This window comes from Rhineura floridana, chromosome 1 (genome assembly GCF_030035675.1).
Source record: "Rhineura floridana isolate rRhiFlo1 chromosome 1, rRhiFlo1.hap2, whole genome shotgun sequence".
NCBI lineage: Eukaryota > Metazoa > Chordata > Lepidosauria > Squamata > Rhineuridae > Rhineura > Rhineura floridana.
In genome coordinates, this window is record NC_084480.1 from 195,922,158 (window position 1) to 195,943,075 (window position 20,918).

Sequence of the window (20,918 nt, forward strand, 5' to 3'; positions counted from 1 at the left end):
CTCTTACTCGCCTTTAAAATGCCCCAAATGCTGCAACTTTTCTTCATAGGGGAGTACTCCATCCCCTTAATCATTTTGACTGCCCCTTTCTGAACCTTTTCCAACTCCACAATGTCTTTTTTGAGGTGAGGCAACCAGAACAGTTCACAGTATTCCAAATGTGGTTACACCATAGATATGTATAACAATGTTGTGATCTCTGCAGTTTTCTTTTCAATCCCTTTCCTAATGGTCCCTAACATGGAATTTGCCTTTTTCACAGCTGCTGTACACTGGGTCAACATCTTCATCAAGCTATCCATACAACCCCGAAGTCCCATTCCTGGTCAGTCACCTCCAGTTCAGACACCATGTGCATGTGTTATGAGAAGCTAACATGGCCCTCCAGAAATGGTTGGGCTACAACTCCAATAATCCCTGACTGTTGGCTAGGCTGGCTGGGGTTAATGGGAGTTTGGAGTCTAGTAACATCTGGAGGACCACAGGTTATCCATCCGTGGTGTAGCAGATTGAGTATTGGGCTCCAATTCAGCTTTGGCCATGAGCAACTAGTCATGCAACTAGTCTCCTTAGATGGAGAAGAACAAACTTGCATTAAAAAAAACATTCATGTGCACATACATACACTCATCTAGCCAATTTATTGAGGCTTGGATGATCATTGAAATGAGGATCGGATTGCACAAGTGCAGCTGCATCAGGTATGCAAGCTGAAGACTGCTTCTGAATGCTGATTTCCCTTGCAGACTGGGGTCACATCCGCACCAGACATTTATTCCACATTAAACAGTCATGGCTTCCCCAAAAGAATCCTGGGAAGTGTAGTTTGTGAAGGGTGCTGGGAGTTGTTAGGTGACTGTTATTCCCTTCATTGAGCTCCAGTTCCCAGAATTCTCTGGGAAGAGTGGCTGACTGTTAAACCACTCTGGCCATTGGAACTTTGTGAGAGGAATAAGGCATCTCCTAACAACTCTCAGCACCCTTCACAAACTACATTTCCCAGTATTCTTTGGGGGAAACCATGACTGTTTAAAATGGAATAAATGTCTGGTGTGGATGTGGCCTTGGAGTGTTGGGCTTCAGCTGGTTGAGAGGCAACTGCAACAGCCACAGCTGTTCTTCCTGAGCCATTTCCCTCTGTCCTTCACTCTCTAACCCAGCCCGCTGCCTCAGGTTCATTAGAGGGCACTGTCCTACTGCTAGGCTTGTGTACATGGAATGGGGAGGGGGCACCATCTTGTGCCTGGGCAAAATGAGTGGCCCCCATCATTATCATCACTGCCCATTCACTTGCCATCTCCCTGTGGATCCAAACTGCATCACTACTCAGAAGGACAATTTTGAGCAGAGACTGTTGTTCCATTTCCTTGCTCTTGGAACGGCTCACACATGTGGAGAGGGCAGGTGAATAGGTAGAGAGAGCAAGGAGCAACAGCAGAGGGCTCTGAGAGTTTGGCAGTGAGCCCTCTGCTGGGATGTGATGCAAGTCCTGATACTGGCACTGCATCAGGGCCCTCTTCCACATGAGGTGAAAGGTGGGGGAGGGGTGCCTGTCACTAGAACAGATGCTTTTAAGGCAACAGCCTGACAGTTGAGACTGCCACTCATGTCCTAATACTACCAGAGCTGCTTATACCATCTCCTCCTTCATGTTCCAGCAGTCAGTAAGGTAGGGGGGCAATGCATCATGATGCACAACAATTATGAAGCAGGAGCACTGCATAGTTGCTTAGACAGTGCCTCGGGAAAAATCATGAAGCAATTATGAACCAATTTGGACCCTATCAATATTTTTTTTTCATTTGCCAAGGAAGTTTGTGATTAGTGTTTCAAATACAATTTCTGAAGCGGGCAATATATGCATCACTGCAGCAAACCAGAGGTATTGGATTGCATGACTGAATGCTTTCCACTATGAGAAACCCATTACATCTGAAACTCTAGATTCCAAGGATAAAGATTCTAGCTGGTGCCCTGATTACTAGTTTTGAATGTGCAGGGTTGCACCCCCTCCACTCAATGGCAAATCATTTAAAAATGATTTGGGGTAGAAACACACTCCCTGTTCTGCCAGTTCCAGTGCATCCCCACCTCTCGCTTCTGAAAACCAAGGCACACAGCGCTAGTCCAACCCCACCCCTTTTTACTGTAAAACCTGGTGGGAACAACTTAAGTGGCTTTTCCCCCTTTTCTTTCTTTTACATTTAGCTTCAAAGAGATTTCACAACTGCTTGGCAGATCAAGTCATTCTCCCTCCAGGTGTGGCTAATGGAAACACTTTGATCTGGCGACTAGTGTGTTTGTAGCCTTGGTCTGGTCTAGTTTTACCAAACCATATTCTGTTTCTGTGACATAGGCCTCAGTGGGTGGCCTTGGACAAGTTGCTGCCTCCTAACTACCTATATATCCATTTGGCATCTGCTCTGCTATTGCTCCATCTCTCAAGAGTACAAGGCAATTAACCATTACCCCCACAGATACCCTCCTTGCTTTCAAGCAGTTTTAAGGTCCACAACCTTGATCAAGTGACACCATAAGGCTAATTTTACAAAGATCCAAACTGCATTTTTCATAAATTGACAAATAAAAAATTGAGAGAATTTAAACTCTGGTGTGGAAAATCTATGCTTAACCTGGTTCATTTATGTTGCATTTCATAAATCTGACACCAGTGAAATTTTTGCAAAATATACATGACATTTTGTCAGCAATTGCTGTTTAAAATGAAAAGATGAAAAGTTAGGAGTTATAATTAGAATACTCTTTTCTTTACATTTTTTTCTTTTTTTGACAGACAAGAGATTCTATTCTCTGATTTCTCTCTGTCTACAGATGAAAAGTGCTAGCTAATTAATGATTTCCAGGGAATGAACAGGCTGAGAGAAAGTGCAGCTTGTCTGACATGGGAGCAAAGCTTCATTAGCATGCACAATATAACAGAGATATAAAAAAAATGGACCCAAAATGGATTCTGGGGACACTTTTGAATTTATTTCCCCTCAAACCTTTAAAGTTAAATTAGTACTCATGAAAGATGCCAGACTGTCTTGGCACTTAAATCTTCTATTTACTCTGAAGTTACATTACATTGGCAACAAATATTCCCTTCCCACATTACCCTCCTCTCCATCTTAACCTTGTTCTCAAGGAGAACTTTATGTCATACATGCTAATTATGTCTCAAACATATTCTCTGGTTTTGGCACTGCCAAGAGTAATACACTGCAATGCAACAATCTACCCTCCAGACAGATACTGGGAGGGAGCCACAGAATAGCCATCCATTTGGGGACACCCATTTGTAGCTTCTCATAATGAAGGATGTGCAGCCCTCCTCTCTCCCTTGAGAAATTCCTATAGATTTGTGGCTTCCCACACACCCAAGGTGTTTCCCCAAAGTGGGACTCCCAAATTTGCTTTGAGTTTTGCTTTGGCAAAGCTTGGTGACAAGCTCTAATGGTAACAGCTTTTGCTCTTATGATGCAAATGTGAAAAACTTTGCATTGGAGCCCATTCTTCTAATTCTGAATCCATTACTGTTAAAATATTTTGCCTACAATAAGTAACAACCACCTCTGGTAAATTTGACAATTATGGCAAATAATTGCACAGCTGTCCATAATACTAAAAACAAAGTGCACAAAGAAGGTAATTCTATGGCACCTATAAATCTGAAGAAAATAATCCTCGACTGAACATCAAATATAAAAAAAGCACATAAAGTCAAGGTCTAACCAGACATATGATTCTGAAAAATATATGTACAAATGAATGGTAGAAAATATTAACTTGTGAACAAATATTTACCTATTTTCATCACTGTACCCATTTACCACCTGTGTATAATGATAATGCTGCCACATTGGCTTTATGTTTTGGGCTTGTTTAAGGTAGAAGAAACTGAGACCAATTCAAGGTGTGATGCTGCTTCCTGCATCACCAATGAGTTTCATTTTGAGAACACTGTCATCAAACCGAATGTAATCAATGACCCTTCCCAATGACTTTTCTAAATTGGATAGGTTGGTACTATAATCAGCAGCATTGTAAAGGAACCCAGGGACCTTTGAAGATATGAGGCCCAAATTTACACATACAAAAAGCACATAAAGTCAAGGTCTAATCAGACATTATAAGATTCTGGAAAATATATATGTAGAAATGAATCATAGAAAATGTAGTCTATGGCTGATAGCCAACATAATGGACAATAATGCCCAATTTCTAATGCACATGCATTTGGCGTATTATTTGAGATTTGCTGTGTATTTTATCTTCACATTTTATTTTCTGTATTAGTACAACTCTGCATTTTATTGCCATGCTGTCATTGGGAGTGTATGTATATCTTGTCTACAGAACCAACCATTCACATCACACTCTTTGTAGTAAAGTGCATGTGCATTAGAAATTGGGCATTATTGTCCATTCTGTTGGCTATCAACCATAGACTACATTTTCTATGATTCATTTCTACATATATATTTTCCAGAATCTTATAATGTCTGATTAGACCTTGACTTTATGTGCTTTTTGTATGTGTAAATTTGGGCCTCATATCTGCAAAGGTCCCTGGGTTCCTTTACAATGCTGCTGATTATAGTACCAACCTATCCAATTTAGAAAAGTCATTGGGAAGGGTCATTGATTACATTCAGTTTGATGACAGTGTTCTCAAAATGAAACTCATTGGTGATGCAGGAAGCAGCATCACACCTTGAATTGGTCTCAGTTTCTTCTACCTTAAACAAGCCCAAAACATAAAGCCAATGTGGCAGCATTATCATTATACACAAGTGGTAAATAGGTACAGTGGGATGAAAATAGGTAAATATTTGTTCACAAGGGCATATTTTACCGTTTATGAGATAAAGTTAATGCAGGGATGTAGGAGAAATTTGATTCAGTTCACATTTAAAGCCAAATCTATCAAATTGTTGGCAAAAATGTGTGCATTAGTCAAAACTGCATAGAAAAATGTTTTATTAGGAGAAATTCACACTAAAATGCTGGATTTTTCATAAATTGCTAACTGCTGCAGAAATGTGGAGAACTGAATTTACGATTAGCAAAACAAGAAACTGAGAGAGCTGAAGTTGACAGATTATTCCATACCTAGTCCCAATATGACCACACATCTAGAATCAAGAAGCAATATAAACAACTAGACCAGGCCTATTTTCCTTAACATTTTTGGTGTTGCAAACAAATGCATCCTCTATGGCATTTCATTTGCTTTTCATTTAAATTGCCCTCCCTTTCACTACCCCTCATTTGCACCAGTGCCATGATCATCATGTGGCCTGAACTGATTAGTTGACATCATCGTGTGAGATAGTATGATTTCCAGCAAATAAACAACAACAAAAACCATAAAGCTTCCCTTCTAAGCAGTTATATCCTTCAATTATGAAAAGAAATGTAAAACGCCCCCACATACACTCTTTAGCGGAATAATAGAAAAATGTTATAGCTGTTGCTATTTATCTTATTATATTCCTATGGCTACATGTTAGCAAATTGTTGTGCCAATTACTTGTGTTCTGTGGAAAGGAAATAAAAGCAGAATCTAAAACAGAACTACATGCTATTTCTTAGCAAGCACTGAACCTTTAATAATGCTACTAACTCTACAAAATATAATCTCAAAGTTGATTTCTTTTTTGCCATCCAGTAATTCATAGTGATGATATATACCTTTCGCACTGTGATAAGGCCTTCCTGTGTGTCCTTCTCTGTAACAATGTCAAACATATCCCTTCCATCACCATCAATAATGCGGTATTCAAGTTCTGCATTTCTCCCAATGTCTGCATCTGAGGCTTTTACGCTTCCAATGGCAGTGCCAACTGGGGAGGATTCCGGAATACGAAGATGAACTGAGCCTGCAAAGAAGAAACAGAGTGAGAAATACAAAAGCATTTATTAGTCACAGTCAGGTACGATTATCAGCAGAATCCTGTACATGTCTACTAAGAATTCAGTGGGACCTACTCCAAGGTATAGGATAGTAGCATCATACTCCAATATTATAGCTTTAGCCAATTATTCAAGAGACTGATACTTTGGCTCTCTTGATTTCATTCAAGAGAGATAACTTTGGAAAATAATTTGTGTGGGAATGATTATTACTTGTTCACTGTCTTCTCTTGTTCTGGGATGTTCTTTTTGTTTCTTTTTTATCTTTGATCCTTGTTTTATTTTCTTGAAAATAAATAAAATAAAATAAAAATAAATAAACTAAAATAAATAATCTAAACAAAATCTGAAAAAAATTATAAAGAAATGTAGGAAACCAAGGAACATCAGGTTTTTCTACATGATAATACATGCTCAGCTTCCCAACAGACTTTTCCAAAAGCAGGCCTGAACATTTTGTGGCTCATCTAACCAAACACAGCCTACCAGACATGTAGGAGAATCCACTAAACGCTTGACAAACATCCTGCTTCTTCTGCTTTTTGGGGGCAGCAAAATCACTGTCAGGTACCTGGCAGGCCACAAGGCTGTGTTCTGCTTGGCAGATCAAACATCAACAAACAGTCCACAGTAAAGCTATACCCCACATCTAGATGCAATATCATAAAAAAGGTTGATCCAATTATAGAAACAATTTAATAATGATAATGTGCAAATAAGCAATTAAATGCTAATAAATCCTATCACATCAGTGCAACTACTCATTGAAATAATAGTTTTCAAATTATACAAATTAAGATTGTAAAAACTGATGAATGAATTTGGGACTGTTTGAGCTGAAGAGAATTACATTTATGGGTGCCTCCAGTGTGGTGTAGTGGTTAAGGTGTTGGACTACAACCTGGTAGACCAGGGTTCAAATCCCCACACAGCCATGAAGCTCACTTGGTGACCTTGGGCCAGTCACTGCCTCTCAGCCTCAGAGGAAGGCAATGGTAAACCACCTCTGAATATTGCTTACCATGAAAACCCTATCCATAGGGTCGCCATAAGTCAGGATCAACCTGAAGGCAGACCATTTCCATTTTTCCAGACTAGGGTTGCCAGGTGTCCAATCTTTGTCCGGAGACTCTGGTTTTTGGGGGTCCTCTACAGGTCTCTGGGTAAGTCACCTTAATCTCCAGAATCTACGCTTTCATTATTATTTTTTTAAAATAAGTTTCTAGGTGGTCTGGTTCAAAAGATATAAACCAAAATATCAGCACCCCCTGCAACTTCTGTTACTATTGGCTACTCTAATCCCTGCCCTTTCAGGTTTTTAGCCAATAAATCAGGGTTGTGATTAACAAGATTTGTTGACCCCTAGGCAATAGCTAAAACCCATTTCAAGTTCTGAGAACAGATTCCTTTTCCTGCTTATCTCACATCAGGAATTCAATAAATATATAGCTTTCAGCAGCATAAAGAGTATTGTCTCTATACAGGATTGGCCCTTGCCTTCTGAGTAAACAGGCATAGGATTGCACTACAACAGATCACAGCAGGATCTTGGTAGGCATGAAAGTATACATGCAGGGTTTTTTTAATTACTTGCAAAAATTGCATATACATTTTATCTTTCAAATAATTTTTGATTTTCTAATTAAGGAGTCAAACAAGTTTAAATTTTACTGGACTGTTGAAGAGGGCAGTTTATTTGTCTTATTCATAACCTGTTTTGACAACCTTCCCAATACAAAGCTTTTCTGGGAGTAAAGCTGCAATGCTAATTTCACATACCTGGGAGCTAACCCCATTGAATTCAGTAGGACTTATTTCTGAGTAGACATGGTTAGGATTCTGCTGACAATCAATGGGACTTTTGAGTGAACATAGAAAAGGATTGTGTTGTAAATCTTTCTCTCCCCCTCCAATCCTTTTTTTTTTTAAAAAAAAGAAGTTAGGCAGGGCTTACTTAGGTATCACTGCTTTTATTTGGCAGGAAACTAATACTTATTTTTTTTAAAAAAAAGCTCTTCAATGGCCAACTGGTTTTGACAATAAACTATTAAATGGGATGTATGTAATTTTACATCTCCAGTGTGTGGGTATATGGAATATTTCCAACAACCCTTTGAGATAGGGTTGGAATGAGTACAATGAAGGCACCTACCTAGTGTAAATAGGCAGGGAGTTCCAAAGCGTAGGTACTGCCACACTAAAAGATCAATTTCTTACAAGAGCAGAAAAAAAACTATATGACATCACCAGGGCCTGCCCCTGAAATCTCAGGGTATGGGATGTTTCTGACCTGGCAAGACTACTCCAGATTGTTAGTGTTTTGTGGGAGCAGCTACATAGTGACAAATTCAGAAGTGCAGGGTCCCTTCATGATAGTCACAGCCACGCCCCCCTTTTTTGCTGTGGGGTTGAAAATGAGATCCTTGTTAATGCCTTCTTCCCACAACAACAGATGTCCCTAGGAGCCAATAAGCACGACAGGAGAGAGTATTAGCTACTGAAAAGAGTCTTCTCAGTGGTTGACTCACCTCCTTTCACTCTGGTTGGTTCCAATCAGCAGGAAAGGACAAGGAAGCATGTTAGAAGACTCTTCTCAGTGCCTAACACATTCACCTTGCATGTTGATTGGCTCGTGGGATGCTAGAGACATAGGGACCCTACTGGGACCCTTCTCCCAAAAAAGGAAGGGGCCTAACTCCCCTCCAAGACCCCAGACCACTACACCCATCTGGGAGGGATTCCAGCACATATAACAATTTTAGGTTCAAGGATTAAAGGGCTTTGTGACCCTAGCACAACAAATCCAATTTAAAAAATCATGGACTTTTTGCAGTTTGGAAAGTGACGATCACATGCACTGACAAGTATGGGATGAACAAATGAGTAATGGGAAGACATGAAGCAAGTCTTAGTTCCAGAAGATTAGTTTTTCATATCAGAATTTATCTACATGTGCAAATATCTCTCTTTTTGAAGTTGACTGAATCGAAAAAGTCATGTATTTAATCCAGCAAGCCTGTCTAATTTGAAGCTCACTTCTAATCACTGCATTTCTGCATTTTGGCAAAGGAGCAGATGAGTATCCAGCAGCACCAACAGCTCCTTGGCTGCAGGTAAAGGCTCACCTCGTTATGTTAATATGTGAAGAAATATATATTTTCACTAAATGCTGCCCAGCTCAGCTCAATACTGATGTTGGAAATTCATCCAGTAAGTTCACATGTGTTCTGGAGGTTACCTGTAAGAGTGAATAAGCCTTCCTCATTGATATTAATATAACAGCACTCTGCTAATAACGGTGTAAGAGGCTTTCGGTTTCATTAGTCCCCTTGATACATGGTCAAGTCAGCAAATCAGATAGGGGATAAGATCAGTTTAGTGTACAATTTCACATTTGACATGAATTTTATTGATTCCTCTTATGAAAGAATCAATAAGGCCTTCAGAACTTCTATGAATCAAGCACTTTTTAGACCCTTTCATGAACCCATTAGTTTTGTTTCTTTTAAAGTGACATAAGACTCATTAATAAAGAGTCTGTAAAGGGAAACGGGAGGAATGTTTCATTAAAAAAAGGCCTATTGCAAACGGAGGAAGTGTATGTTATGTGTGAATCTGTAGGTATAAATTGTTCTGAAGGGACCAAGCAAACATCCTTTACAGTAGTGGGAAAGAACCTGGAATCAAAATAAAAACAATAACATAAAATAAAATGTGGCAGAACCTATTTAGAACAGGGTATGTTCCTACTGTACATAAAATACTGATGTCTAGAATATTGTATTGCAGATATTAGTATGAATCACAATAATCAAAAACTTATGGGGAAACACTCAATAAGCTGCTTCATTTAACCAGAAAAAAACATTATTTTGCCAGAGACTAGGCAAACCTCACTCTGAAAACAAAGTATGCTGCAACACTTCAAGAAGAATTAAATGCTCAAGGGTAAAGGGTTGTGATAATAGCTTTGTAGATTACAGTTAACTCTCCAGTAATATGTAATAGGATCAGAAATCTCAACCATTATCCAAGTTAACCTCCCCCCCCATTCTGCTGTATGTGTTTAAAACTGGCCTAAACAGCTGGATCTTATTGTTGACTGCCTGTATTATGTATGCACATTTTATGTAAACTGTGCTGAACAACTAGGAAATGGGTTATCTCTGTGTCTGCATGGAGAACCAATAACATGACATGCTTCATTCAACTCTCAACTTGCCATCAATTTTGTCAACCTTCAGAGTCAGCCTTCAGAGATGAAGTAAGCATTAGAGTTGCTTCCTTGTGGTGAGCATGTCCTATTCCATCAGTGGCATTTAGAAGTACCCATCTAGTGACTCATCACCATCATATCGAAAATCTCCGTGTCCCAACTCCACCTTCCTGTCAGATGACTGGGGCCTATGAACACTCACAATGTGATGGGGGTGAATCACACAACGAGTACACGTAAATAATATGTCCTTTGCCACTGGGACCATTTATGATGGCATTGCTGTGACAACCTTGGGGTGTGTCTCTAACTCTTAGGTATCTTCCAGATGTCTTCCACCTCTTAGATGTCTTCCAGATTAACTATCTCCCTGTGTTCATTCACTTTTAAAGGAAAATACAGACACTGTTGTAAAACTGTTCTGTATTTTGTATTGTATTCCTGTCCCCCCCCGACCTAATGTGGCAATTATTTAAAATTTAAAATGCAGTTGCAGCACCAGCCCGTTCAGTGTGGGCAAAGAAAACACTATTGAGCCTTTTCAGGGCACCTGTGCCTTTAATTAATGCTTCTTATTTGCAGGTGATGCCTGCTTTATTCCTTCCCATTGATTATAGAAAGGGAATTACTGATGAATGGCCTCCTAATTGCCAAAATATCAACTTCTGTTCCAGGAGTAAGCTCTGTTAATTGTTCATTTCCTTTCATTCTTTCCATTTTTTTAAAAAAAACACAATGAAATAGCACTATTTTGCTATAAAAAAATAGAAGAAAAAAGATATAAAGAAGCCAGAAATGAAAACTTCCTCCATGCCCATGGGAACAGAAACTGAAATTTGGGCAACTAAGAGAGGGTGTTCAAAAAAAGAACTAATCACAAATCCCATGGCCTTTAACAACATGAAGTGATTAGATATGCAGGACCTGTAAATGGGAAACTTTTAAATAACATTGGAAAGGAACTCTGCTGAGTAGAACTTGTAGTAAACATTATAGAATAATCTTCGTTATGGGGAATGACATTGCTGTATAATATAGCACTATGCTGTAACCTCTCTTTATATTCTACTTTGTCATGGCCCCCAAGGGGAACCTCTGGCAAGAGTGGGATGATGAGGAGTGGGGTGCAGATCTTGAGGAAGGGGTTGCCAGTACTATGGAAAGGAATGAAGGAGGCACAGGGGAAAGGTCTTCAGAAGCATGTGTGCTTGCTAATAGAATTACTGAGAAAACCCTCCTCCTTTCTCCTGAACCATCTGGAGATGAATCTGCCTAGGCACCCAGCCCAGATTTAGCTGTGGAACAGTTAAAACTCAAAGAACAGCTGAGAAAGCAAAGGGAGAGCAGTCAGTCTGAGCTGGAGTTTATGTTTTTGCCAAGGTTGGAGAGATTAGATAAGCGATAGCTTCAGAAGATGTTTTCATCTCCTAGAAAGAGCCTTCACCTTATAGCAGAAGCAAGAAAGACCTAGAATTAACCCATAGAAATAAGTCCTGCCCCCTCTGTTATAAAGGTCTAGTAATGCCTGTTTAGAGCTGTTGCAGCAACTCCTTGCTGTCACCTTCACACCTTGTTCCTAAGATAAGCCTGGACTGTTTGGTAACCTAAGATATGTTCTAGTATTCTGAGTCATGCCTAGAATGTAATGCTGAGTTTCTGTATTGACTTCCTGACTAAAACAGCATGCATAATAATCCAGTCTTCTAGTCCTGAGTCTGCTTCTTTGGTTGGGAGTCAGGACACACTTCCAGCTAATTACAGAAAAGCAGTCCCTCAGTAGTATAGTTCTAAAGGGCTCTAGAATGGAAGCAACCTTAGCAATCAAGTAACAACAGCACAAAGAATTATAGAATAGGGAATCTGAAGGGCTCACTGTTACAGTCAGAGTAGCATATTTGAGGTTTGCTGCCTTACAAATTTAGACAAAAGAATGGGTTGCAACATACACCAGGGGTGGGGAACCTGTGGCTATCCAGATATTGTTGGACTTCCATCATCCCCAGCTGGCATAACCAATGGTCAGGGGTGATGGGAGCTGTAGTGGAACAACATCTCAGTGGGCTGCAGGTTATTCATCCCTGATTATAGACAATGTGTTCCATTGCTTCTGTCTCTTCTGCTTAGTGAGGGCAGGACTTGTATATGTTTTCTATAATCTGAATTTATCTCAGGTTGAGAGCTGGGAGGGGAGGGAATCCATACCTCTCTGCCACAGGTTTCCAAGGTTTTCAGTGTAGATACCTCAGAGCTATCAGAGGCTTGCAGGTTGCTTCCTCTGGCAATTGTAGGAGATATTTAGTGCTACATTAGTCACTATATGTGGCTATTGGAACTGCTGAGCAAACAACACAAAGTGAAAGAAAAACCACAAGTATCCAGCTGCTTTCACAGAAAACTATGGAGGCGGCCATTTGGTTCACAAATCACTGGGAATCTCCTTTCAAAAGCTAACTGTGAAACCAGAGACACCTTCATATGTTATCGCAGTGGTGCAGTAGCTGCTACTCTGTGACTTGGTTTTGAAGTTGGAATCACATAAGCAATATCAGTCCTCCCATCCCATCAAATACACCATACGACAAATGGAAGGCTTCTAAACATTACAAAGGCAATGTAGGACAAAGCTATAAAAAGTAGCTACTGCATTCCTGTGGTAATGTGCAAAAGGATTCCAAGAGCCAAAGGAAATATTGCTATAGCAATATCAGATTATTGCCTTTCCTCTTAGAATGTTGAAAGTTTAGTTTAAACAGAAGCAAATCAGTCAAGCAAAATAAAAAAAACAAAAGGTGCTGCAACATCAGCTGCCTTTGTTATGTTATACAAGGCTACAAAAGAATGTGTTGGCACCAAACAAATAGAAAACACAAAGGAAACTCTCGCCATAGAGAGTTTGCAGTCTCTCTAAAATATGCTGTATACAGAAAGGAAGTGCAAACTCTATTAAGGTGCAATATCTTTCTAAGAAAAAAAGAGGGATTAAATATCTTACAGAGTATAAACTCTCTCCACTGTCCTTGTGCTTTCTCAGTATGTACAACATTATTTCTGTTAACCATGTAGTAGGCATTTTTAAAGCTTTGGTGTGATTGTTTTCTAAAAACCCTTGATAGTTCAGGAGGCAGATTTTTTATGAATGTGTACATGACAATTACTTTTACCACTGTGTTTTCATAACATTTCTTTTCTTTAATTTAATATGTATGTTAGCAATAATGTTAACAAAGCAATAATGTTAACAAATATTATCTTTTCCAGATATTTCCCCAAAAAAGGGTTGCATAGTCCCAAAATGGTGAGGTTGTGGGTATATTTCAATGAACATGTCAATATAAATATTCTGGGCACCTCTGCTTTAAATTACAGCACATTAAGACTATCACCCCACATAACTTTTTGGAGTATATCATAAATTTGTTGAGAACAAAAACACAAAGAATTTGCATCCACAGGACAGCTGGGGGTGCTATGCTCCTATCTCCTTCTCTCTCAGGATATACGTGCATCTCTAAGTGTGTCCATCTGCAAGGTTAATAAGTCTAAAGAATAGAGTTTGCTGAGTTTGTGCAGCTGGACAAAAAGAGCTTCAATGCAGAAATGAATTGAGTTGAATTTCATTGTTAGGTTTTGGTGAGGAAGATGGGGAGATGGGCTCAAGGACATCTATCTGGAAAATGTGAAATATCAGCAACAATATTTAAAACAACCAATCCTTCCTATATGCACACAAACAAATTCTGACACCACTCCTCCCCTCAGCAAGGAACAGAAAACATTTATTTGTCTTCTTCTTTTACAATCTAAAAACTGAAAGAATGTGCAGACTTCAACAGGGGAATGTTTAACAAGAGAGGGGAAGCTTTTTCCCACCAAGGGCCACATACCCTCAGGGGCAGTGTTTCAGAAGCTCACCTCACCAGCAGGGGCAGACCACAGAGGAGGAAGAAGAAGAGGATGAGGAGGTGCCACACCACAGGGCAAGCAACCAGCTGAAGGCTGGGCTGGGCAAAAAAGTCTGCTTTAAGCGGATATTCGCCCATTGCAGCCTGCAGGTCATTACGTGACCCGCAGTGTGGTGCCTCCTCTTCCTGTTCTTTTTCCTCCTCTGCAGTCTGCCCCTGCTGGCGAGGCTTTTGCCCTGGCTGCCACTCCTTCCTTCCACTGGGACAGGGTCCCATCTTTTCTGTCTCCTCCTCCGTGATGCTGGGGGTCAGCGGGGCGGAGCAGATTGATGGCAGGGGGGTGAATCTCATCCCATATCTATCCATCCATCCATCTGCAAAATTATGTGCAAAGAAGTATGTTATACATATAATGCACATAAAAGAGTCAAGCCCCATGCAGTGTTGTATTTCTGCAGCACAATTTTATAAGTATTAATATATACATATTATTATACAGTTAAATGCATTATTGTATTATCTATTTATGTGCTGGTTACTTTAGGAAACCTAGAGTATACATGGGTATGTAGTATCATATGTATAATACTTATAATAATGCATTTAATATGTGATAATTGGGTTTTCATTGGAACTGGTAGAAAATAACTTGCTTCTTGTTGAGATCAAGGAATGAGATGGGAACTAAAAAATCCGTGTGGGTAAGGTTGACATCAAGATTTTCAGAAAATCCCATCACTAGAAACAACACATTTTATTATTTTAATAATAAATCATTATAATATTATTGTTCCTTACCCGTTCTTTAGCTTCCTGGAAACATAAATTTATGCTGAAAGTGCAGGATAAACATCTTGTAAATCAATAAATACAGGGGACAGAACAACTTCACCTACTACAATGACCTCTCATACAGTTATTAAAGGTGTGATTAATAAAGGTGTAATTTCTTTCTTTGCACCCATTCACCTTATTCTGAGACAGTCATTTTCATCATATTTATTTATTTAATATGGAGCCCAGGGAAGAGCTTAAATGTTAAAATAAATCCAAAAGTTCATGTTGTTTAAGTCTAATCAAAGGAATTAATCTATTGAGTGTGAGAACATTAGCAAAATTATTTCCTTTAGGGGGTTCTCCACACGTTAGCATTTTTCTTTTTCTTTCTTTTTCTTTCAAGCTTTGTGACTGTAATCCAGCTCAGGATTAGAGCCACTTTTGCCTAGCGCTGATGCTGAAATTCAGAAGGACTCAAAATGAACTCTCCATGCTTAGAAAAACAAGCCATTATTAGCCAAGTCCAAATCCTCCAAAAGTTTGGGCTTTGTTTGTAATGGCTCACCCTGGTGCCAACAGTATTGCTTTAAGATCCTCTCCTAGCTGCAACTCTCTCCCGTTCCCAAAAGTTTCCTTGGCAAAAGACAGGTTGATAGGAGGGGTAGTGTGGTGAGCTTCAGCAGCTGCATAGAACTTATCCTGTAAAGCCTCGTTGCCCCCGGATTCTTCTGAGTGTTCTCAAAGACTCCACTGCTGCTGGAGGGCACGTGAAATGGAGTTCCCAATGCCTATCTGCTTAATAGATTGAGATGATCTTGAGAGGCATTGATTTCTCAAGTTCCCCCACAGCAATGAATGGAATCTAGGAGCAATTAGGCCTTAAACATGAGACCAATGCATCTGTTGAAGCCCTCCATACCAGTTCCCACACCTGCCCCTTCTTCATTGGTGGGGAGGGCTGGGGTTGAGCCTTCAAAGGTTTGGTTTTTCTGAACTTCTTTGGCAACAGCTCTGAAACAAGACCCTCAAGTCCTTTCTGAGACTTCTCTAACACAGCATTGGAAAAAACGACAAAGAGTGATAGCAATTCCAAGGGAGCTTTCCCACTGGAACTCATGCCTCAGTGATTTCAAGGGGATTTAAGTGCATATAACTGTGCAATGGATTCTGGCCTTGCATCTACAAGTTCCTTATTTTATTTTTTTTAGCAGCTTTTACCTTAGGGCTGGATACATCCTGCTTCATCATTTAATGAGGGGATCAATTGTACTCACCCCCTCCCTTGGTTTTTTTAAAAATTCAGTTGATAAAATTAATCTCCACATAACAGTAAAGGATGATTTGTTCATAAAGCTCTTATTATTTGCCCCTTCTTTTCTCGATCCCCACCTCCACCCCTAATACTGAGAACTACTGCAGGTTTTCAGCAACTGTGCCATGTGACTGTTACTTCCTCAGAAAAAAACCCCCAGATGCCCTGTACCATTTAACTGTTGCTTTTAATAACAGTGAATAAATCAGTGCATATGCCTTTTGTTCACTTGTGTCCATAAACTAGATTTGCTTTAAATTAAACCAGATAGCAGTTGCCTCACTCTTTTATTCTGTTGCTTTTGTAGTGGAGAAGGGCTATTAAAGAAAACTTACTCTGGGGGAATCGAGGCGGATTGTCATTGACATCAGTCAGGGTGATGTTCACTGTTGTGGTCCCCGATAATCCACCCATCTGGCCTCCCATGTCTTTTGCTTGGATAACGACTTGGTACTGCTCTCGGTTTTCCCTGTTCATGTTTGGTAGAGCTGTCCTGATGATGCCTTTAAAGAAAACAAGCATGCATTTGTTAAGAAATCACTACATTGCTGGCATTCACACTTGTATGACAAAATGCATGCACGCATGCACGCGCACACACATTTTGAAAGAATGTACATATTATAGCACTGAAAGGATATATTTTAAAATCCCAGGAATGGTTCACCAAAAGATTGGCCAGCACAGTGAGAAATTACAGTAATAGAAAATTCTCTCTCTCTCTCAATGTTTGCGAATGCTGCCAAATTTTTAAAAAAACTCCTTCATGTAGTAAGCTAATAAATTTTAGCACAGTCCATCCACTCCCTCATGTGCTTGTGAAGAACCTTTTATGTGGATGAATTTGACTCCCTTCTCACCTATAGTCTGAAGTGGTCCAGTCCAGAAATCTACCACCTCTATCAGTATATTGTGTAGAATAACTCTAGATTGCATTTTATTTTTCATTCAGCTTGTTTTTGAAGTACAAAATTAACACATCCAGGATTTATTCAGATTATGGCAATCAGACTGCATTTTCACATTTCTCACATATCAGGGTTTTAAAAGTTATCAGAACATGGCAGGCAGCTGAAGAAAAGTCATGGCTACTCTGATTCATTAAGAGTCTTATAACAAAGCATTTAAGTCCTTCTTGAAATATAGAAAAACAGTGACCACATCCCTGACCTGTTTCCGGCTCTATAGAGAAATATGGTTGCCCTTGGAGTATGCTATAGATGATTCTGGCACTGTTTCCATAGGAAGGGTCATCGGCATCAGTGGCTGTGACTTGCACAACAGAAGTACCTAGAGCATTCAAATAAAACATAGTTCTGTAATGTCAGAGGTCAAAAGCATTATATATTGCACTCAAAGTAACCCTCTTAAAGACTTCCGTCTTCCTTCCATCCATCCTTCCTTCCTTTGGGACCTCTTTTAATAGAAGCCCACATTTTTAAACATATTTTGGCAAGAGGATCAAGGACCTCTGGGTAGTTGCATTATTTTCATCCCAGCAAGAACATCAGCATCTCAGAACAGGGATTCTGTGGTCACAAACTGCAGCGGATGGATAAATAGGTCCAGGGAAGAGGCACCAATTTATATCATCAGTGCTTCCACATACCCAGTGAGTCATGGACCCACCAGCAATCCTACAAGCCAAGCATGGAGGCTACTAAAAGTCTAAATCAGGACAGAGTATGAGCTTGTGCACTCAAAGGTATCCAAATGCATCTCATTGCATAAATAACTCCTGACATCCCTCTCTTTGCATGAATTAATTGAGTGACACTGATTTCTCTTGAAAATACTGAATCAAGCCTCAAGGCTGTATTTTATTTTACATAGGCCAACAATCAATATTTGTAGACTTATCATGGTATGAGCAAAATTAAAATTAAAATTGAGTTCAGACACTCCACTTGTACAGAAAAGAAGGTTGCATTTTCTTTCTTGATTTTAATACTAGGCAGTTTCCAACATACAGCTGTGAGTAGGGATATGCTCGAATTTCGCAAAATTCAAATTTGAAACCGGACTTCCTATTTGTCCTTGTGGAATAGGTTTTTTTCTAGTGTTTATTTGCAGCTGAAGCGGATTTTTAAAAAAGCATCGGCCTCAAAAATATCGATATTAATATTGATATTTTGAGGAAAATATCAATATTTTTTTAATCTATGAATTTTTAAAAAAATATTAGTATTAATATATTGTATTTATATTGATATTTTTGTGGGGGAGAAACTGAATGGGTATTTATAGCAAATAGTGAACCTTGATCCCTTATGAAGCGGTACCAAAAGGAAGTTCAACAGAGCAAAGATCGAGCCAGCACCAAAATGCAGTTCCCATCCCCAGCTGTGAGTTCTATTTGTTTTCATAGGCCTAGTATGTATTTAAAGAGCCCCTCTTCATACAAATCTAGCAGGCCAGGAAGAAGGCTAGGCTAGAACTCTCTCCCTCACATACTTTTATATTATTATTATTATTATTATTATCATCATTATCATCATTATCATTATGATTATCTTTATCTTTATTTATACTCTGCCCTTTTTCCAAACTGGAACTCAAGGCGGCTTCCAGACTGTTTTCCTATGTGAAGGATTTAATTTTTTTGTACTGATGAACATGCATTCCTCTATAGTCCCACTTGCATTGTGAAGTGATATAGGAACACAGGAATCCGCCTTAGATCAAGTCAGACCATGGCATGCCCTCCAGATATTTTAAACTGCCAACTGGTGATGCTGGCTGGGGCTGATAGGAGTTGTAGTACAAAACATCTGGAAGGCACCAGGTTGGGGAAAACTGATCTACCCTGCTTCAGGCTAGGGTCTTCCCAAGCTCTGTCTAGACACCAGGGACTGACCTGGGACCCTCTGCATTCCAAGTGTGTTCTTCATCACTGAGCTACAGTCTTTTCCTGATGAGCCAAATGCAAGTTTACCACCTCAGTGAGACCAAAGCCACAGTTGCCCATGAGGAGCATTAATGGAAACACACTGCCCCCACGTTACAGAGGGTAATGTGAAAGAAAAATGAGGGAATATCTAAATGTTTCCAAATCGTTAGCATGCCTGTGAATAATAATATTTCTTCCCTCTTACAGTGACTGTGTTTTTGTCTTATATGGTAGATATTTTAACGAGGAGATTGATTTGGCAGCCATGAATGTAAAGTTACAGGACTAATGTTGACATGCATTTTTCTTTTTCCTAGTGAAATTTGAATACTACACATAGCACACTCTATTCACACATTATGTGACAGCAACACTGGGTTTGCAAAAGGATTTTACACTTGACAGGGAGCTGCAGCACATTCTCACTCCCGGTTGAGAGTGCTGGTATAGTAGATATGTGTGTTCCAAACACATGGTTGCCTTATTCACACACTAAGATTATAGCTATGCTGCCACGGAATGAATTGGACCTACGTCAGTCTTTGCAAGGTTTTCTTCTCTTTGAAGAGAACGAGGGAATATGTAGCTTCACATTCATGGCTACTAATTCAGTCTCCTCGTTGAAACGTCTACCATATTACCCTTACTCATGTGTAACCTCAGCCAAGGCAGGTGCAGACATGGATTGATGCCCTCTGTTTTTTGCATTGTCATTTGTGCCTACAAGTGAAATACAGTGAAGAACAGCTGATATGCATTTCCCTTTTAAATAGCAGAAAAAATGACTGAGATCCATACAAATACCATTGGTTTAAATTTTGATTCAACATTGGATTGAAAAGGTGAACTTTCATGTTGCAAGGTAGCTACCAAGAGCTGTGGTCCCACATTTCCTTTTTCTCACTTCCCCACAATGTCTGTTGCTAAAAATGGTGGGATGTGACATCATCAAGCTTTGAGTTTTCCTACTCCCACATTGTCTGTTCTTTGCAGAGGTGTTATGGGCCCCAAGGAGAACTTGTGGCAGGAGTAGGAAGAAGAAGAGTGGGGTACAGAACTTAGAGAGGGAACTGTCATTTCTGCTGAAGGGAATCAGGGCGGCACAGGAAAAGGGTTTTCAGAGACCTCTGAGTTTGCTGATAGAATTGTTGAGAACACCCCAGAAGCACCTGCCCCCCAGCTCTCTTGCCAGGGCTGTCCAAATATAAAGATACCTTGGGCATCGGGCCCACATCTAACTGAGGAACAAAGCTAAAGCGGCCAGCCGGAGTTCCCAGCTCCTATCTCTCCAAGGTCTCAGAGGAAGGCTAGATGTCAGCTTCAGCTTGAGAAGCTTGAGAAGTTACTATCAGCTCCTCAAAGGAGCTTGGCTTGGTAGGGAAAATGGCTAGAATTACTGAGAATTAACCCACAGTGTGCAGTCTCCGTCCCTCTTTCTGATATATAAGCTTAACAATGCTTCAGATTCTCTGTTGTGACAAGGTTGTTGCCACCTCCACAATGCCTAATCGTATCATGGGATAATCCCAGTGTGTTCCTGGATCCTGATTTATGCCTAGAGTGTTATGCTGCACTACTGTACTGATTTCTTGAATAAAGCTTAATGCAGAAAAATCCAGCCCTTGAGTCCTGAGTCTGCTTCTTGGGTTGGGAGCCAGGACAAGGGGTGAGGAAACTCACACTGTAGTGATGACGCCACATCACAAGGAAGAGACGTGGAGCTATCAATTTTGGTAGCAGTTTTGTGTCTGGGGAAGGCCCGTGACTCAGTGGTAGTTCAATCCCAAGCAGGGCTGGGAGAAACCTGGTGAGCTGCTGCCAGTCAGTGTAGATGGACCAAAGGTCTGAGTCAGTATAAGGCAGCTTTCTCAGTTCCTATGACCTCCATAATGTTCAGTTCCA

The 20,918-nt window shown here is 39.9% G+C and overlaps 1 protein-coding gene across 4 annotated transcripts in view; it reads right to left on the reverse strand.

Annotated features, from left to right (window-relative positions):
• LOC133366634 (cadherin-10) overlaps positions 1 to 20,918 on the reverse strand; it is a 158,084-nt gene that overhangs the window by 24,841 nt on the left and 112,325 nt on the right. For all 4 annotated transcript variants that reach the window (XM_061589975.1, XM_061589949.1, XM_061589966.1 and 1 more), the window contains exons 4-6: positions 17,297 to 17,416; positions 16,462 to 16,629; positions 5,698 to 5,885 (exon numbers count right to left, since the gene is read on the reverse strand). In XM_061589975.1, the coding sequence (XP_061445959.1) occupies positions 5,698 to 5,885; positions 16,462 to 16,629; positions 17,297 to 17,416 (476 nt within the window). The remainder of the gene's footprint in view (positions 1 to 5,697; positions 5,886 to 16,461; positions 16,630 to 17,296; positions 17,417 to 20,918) is intronic.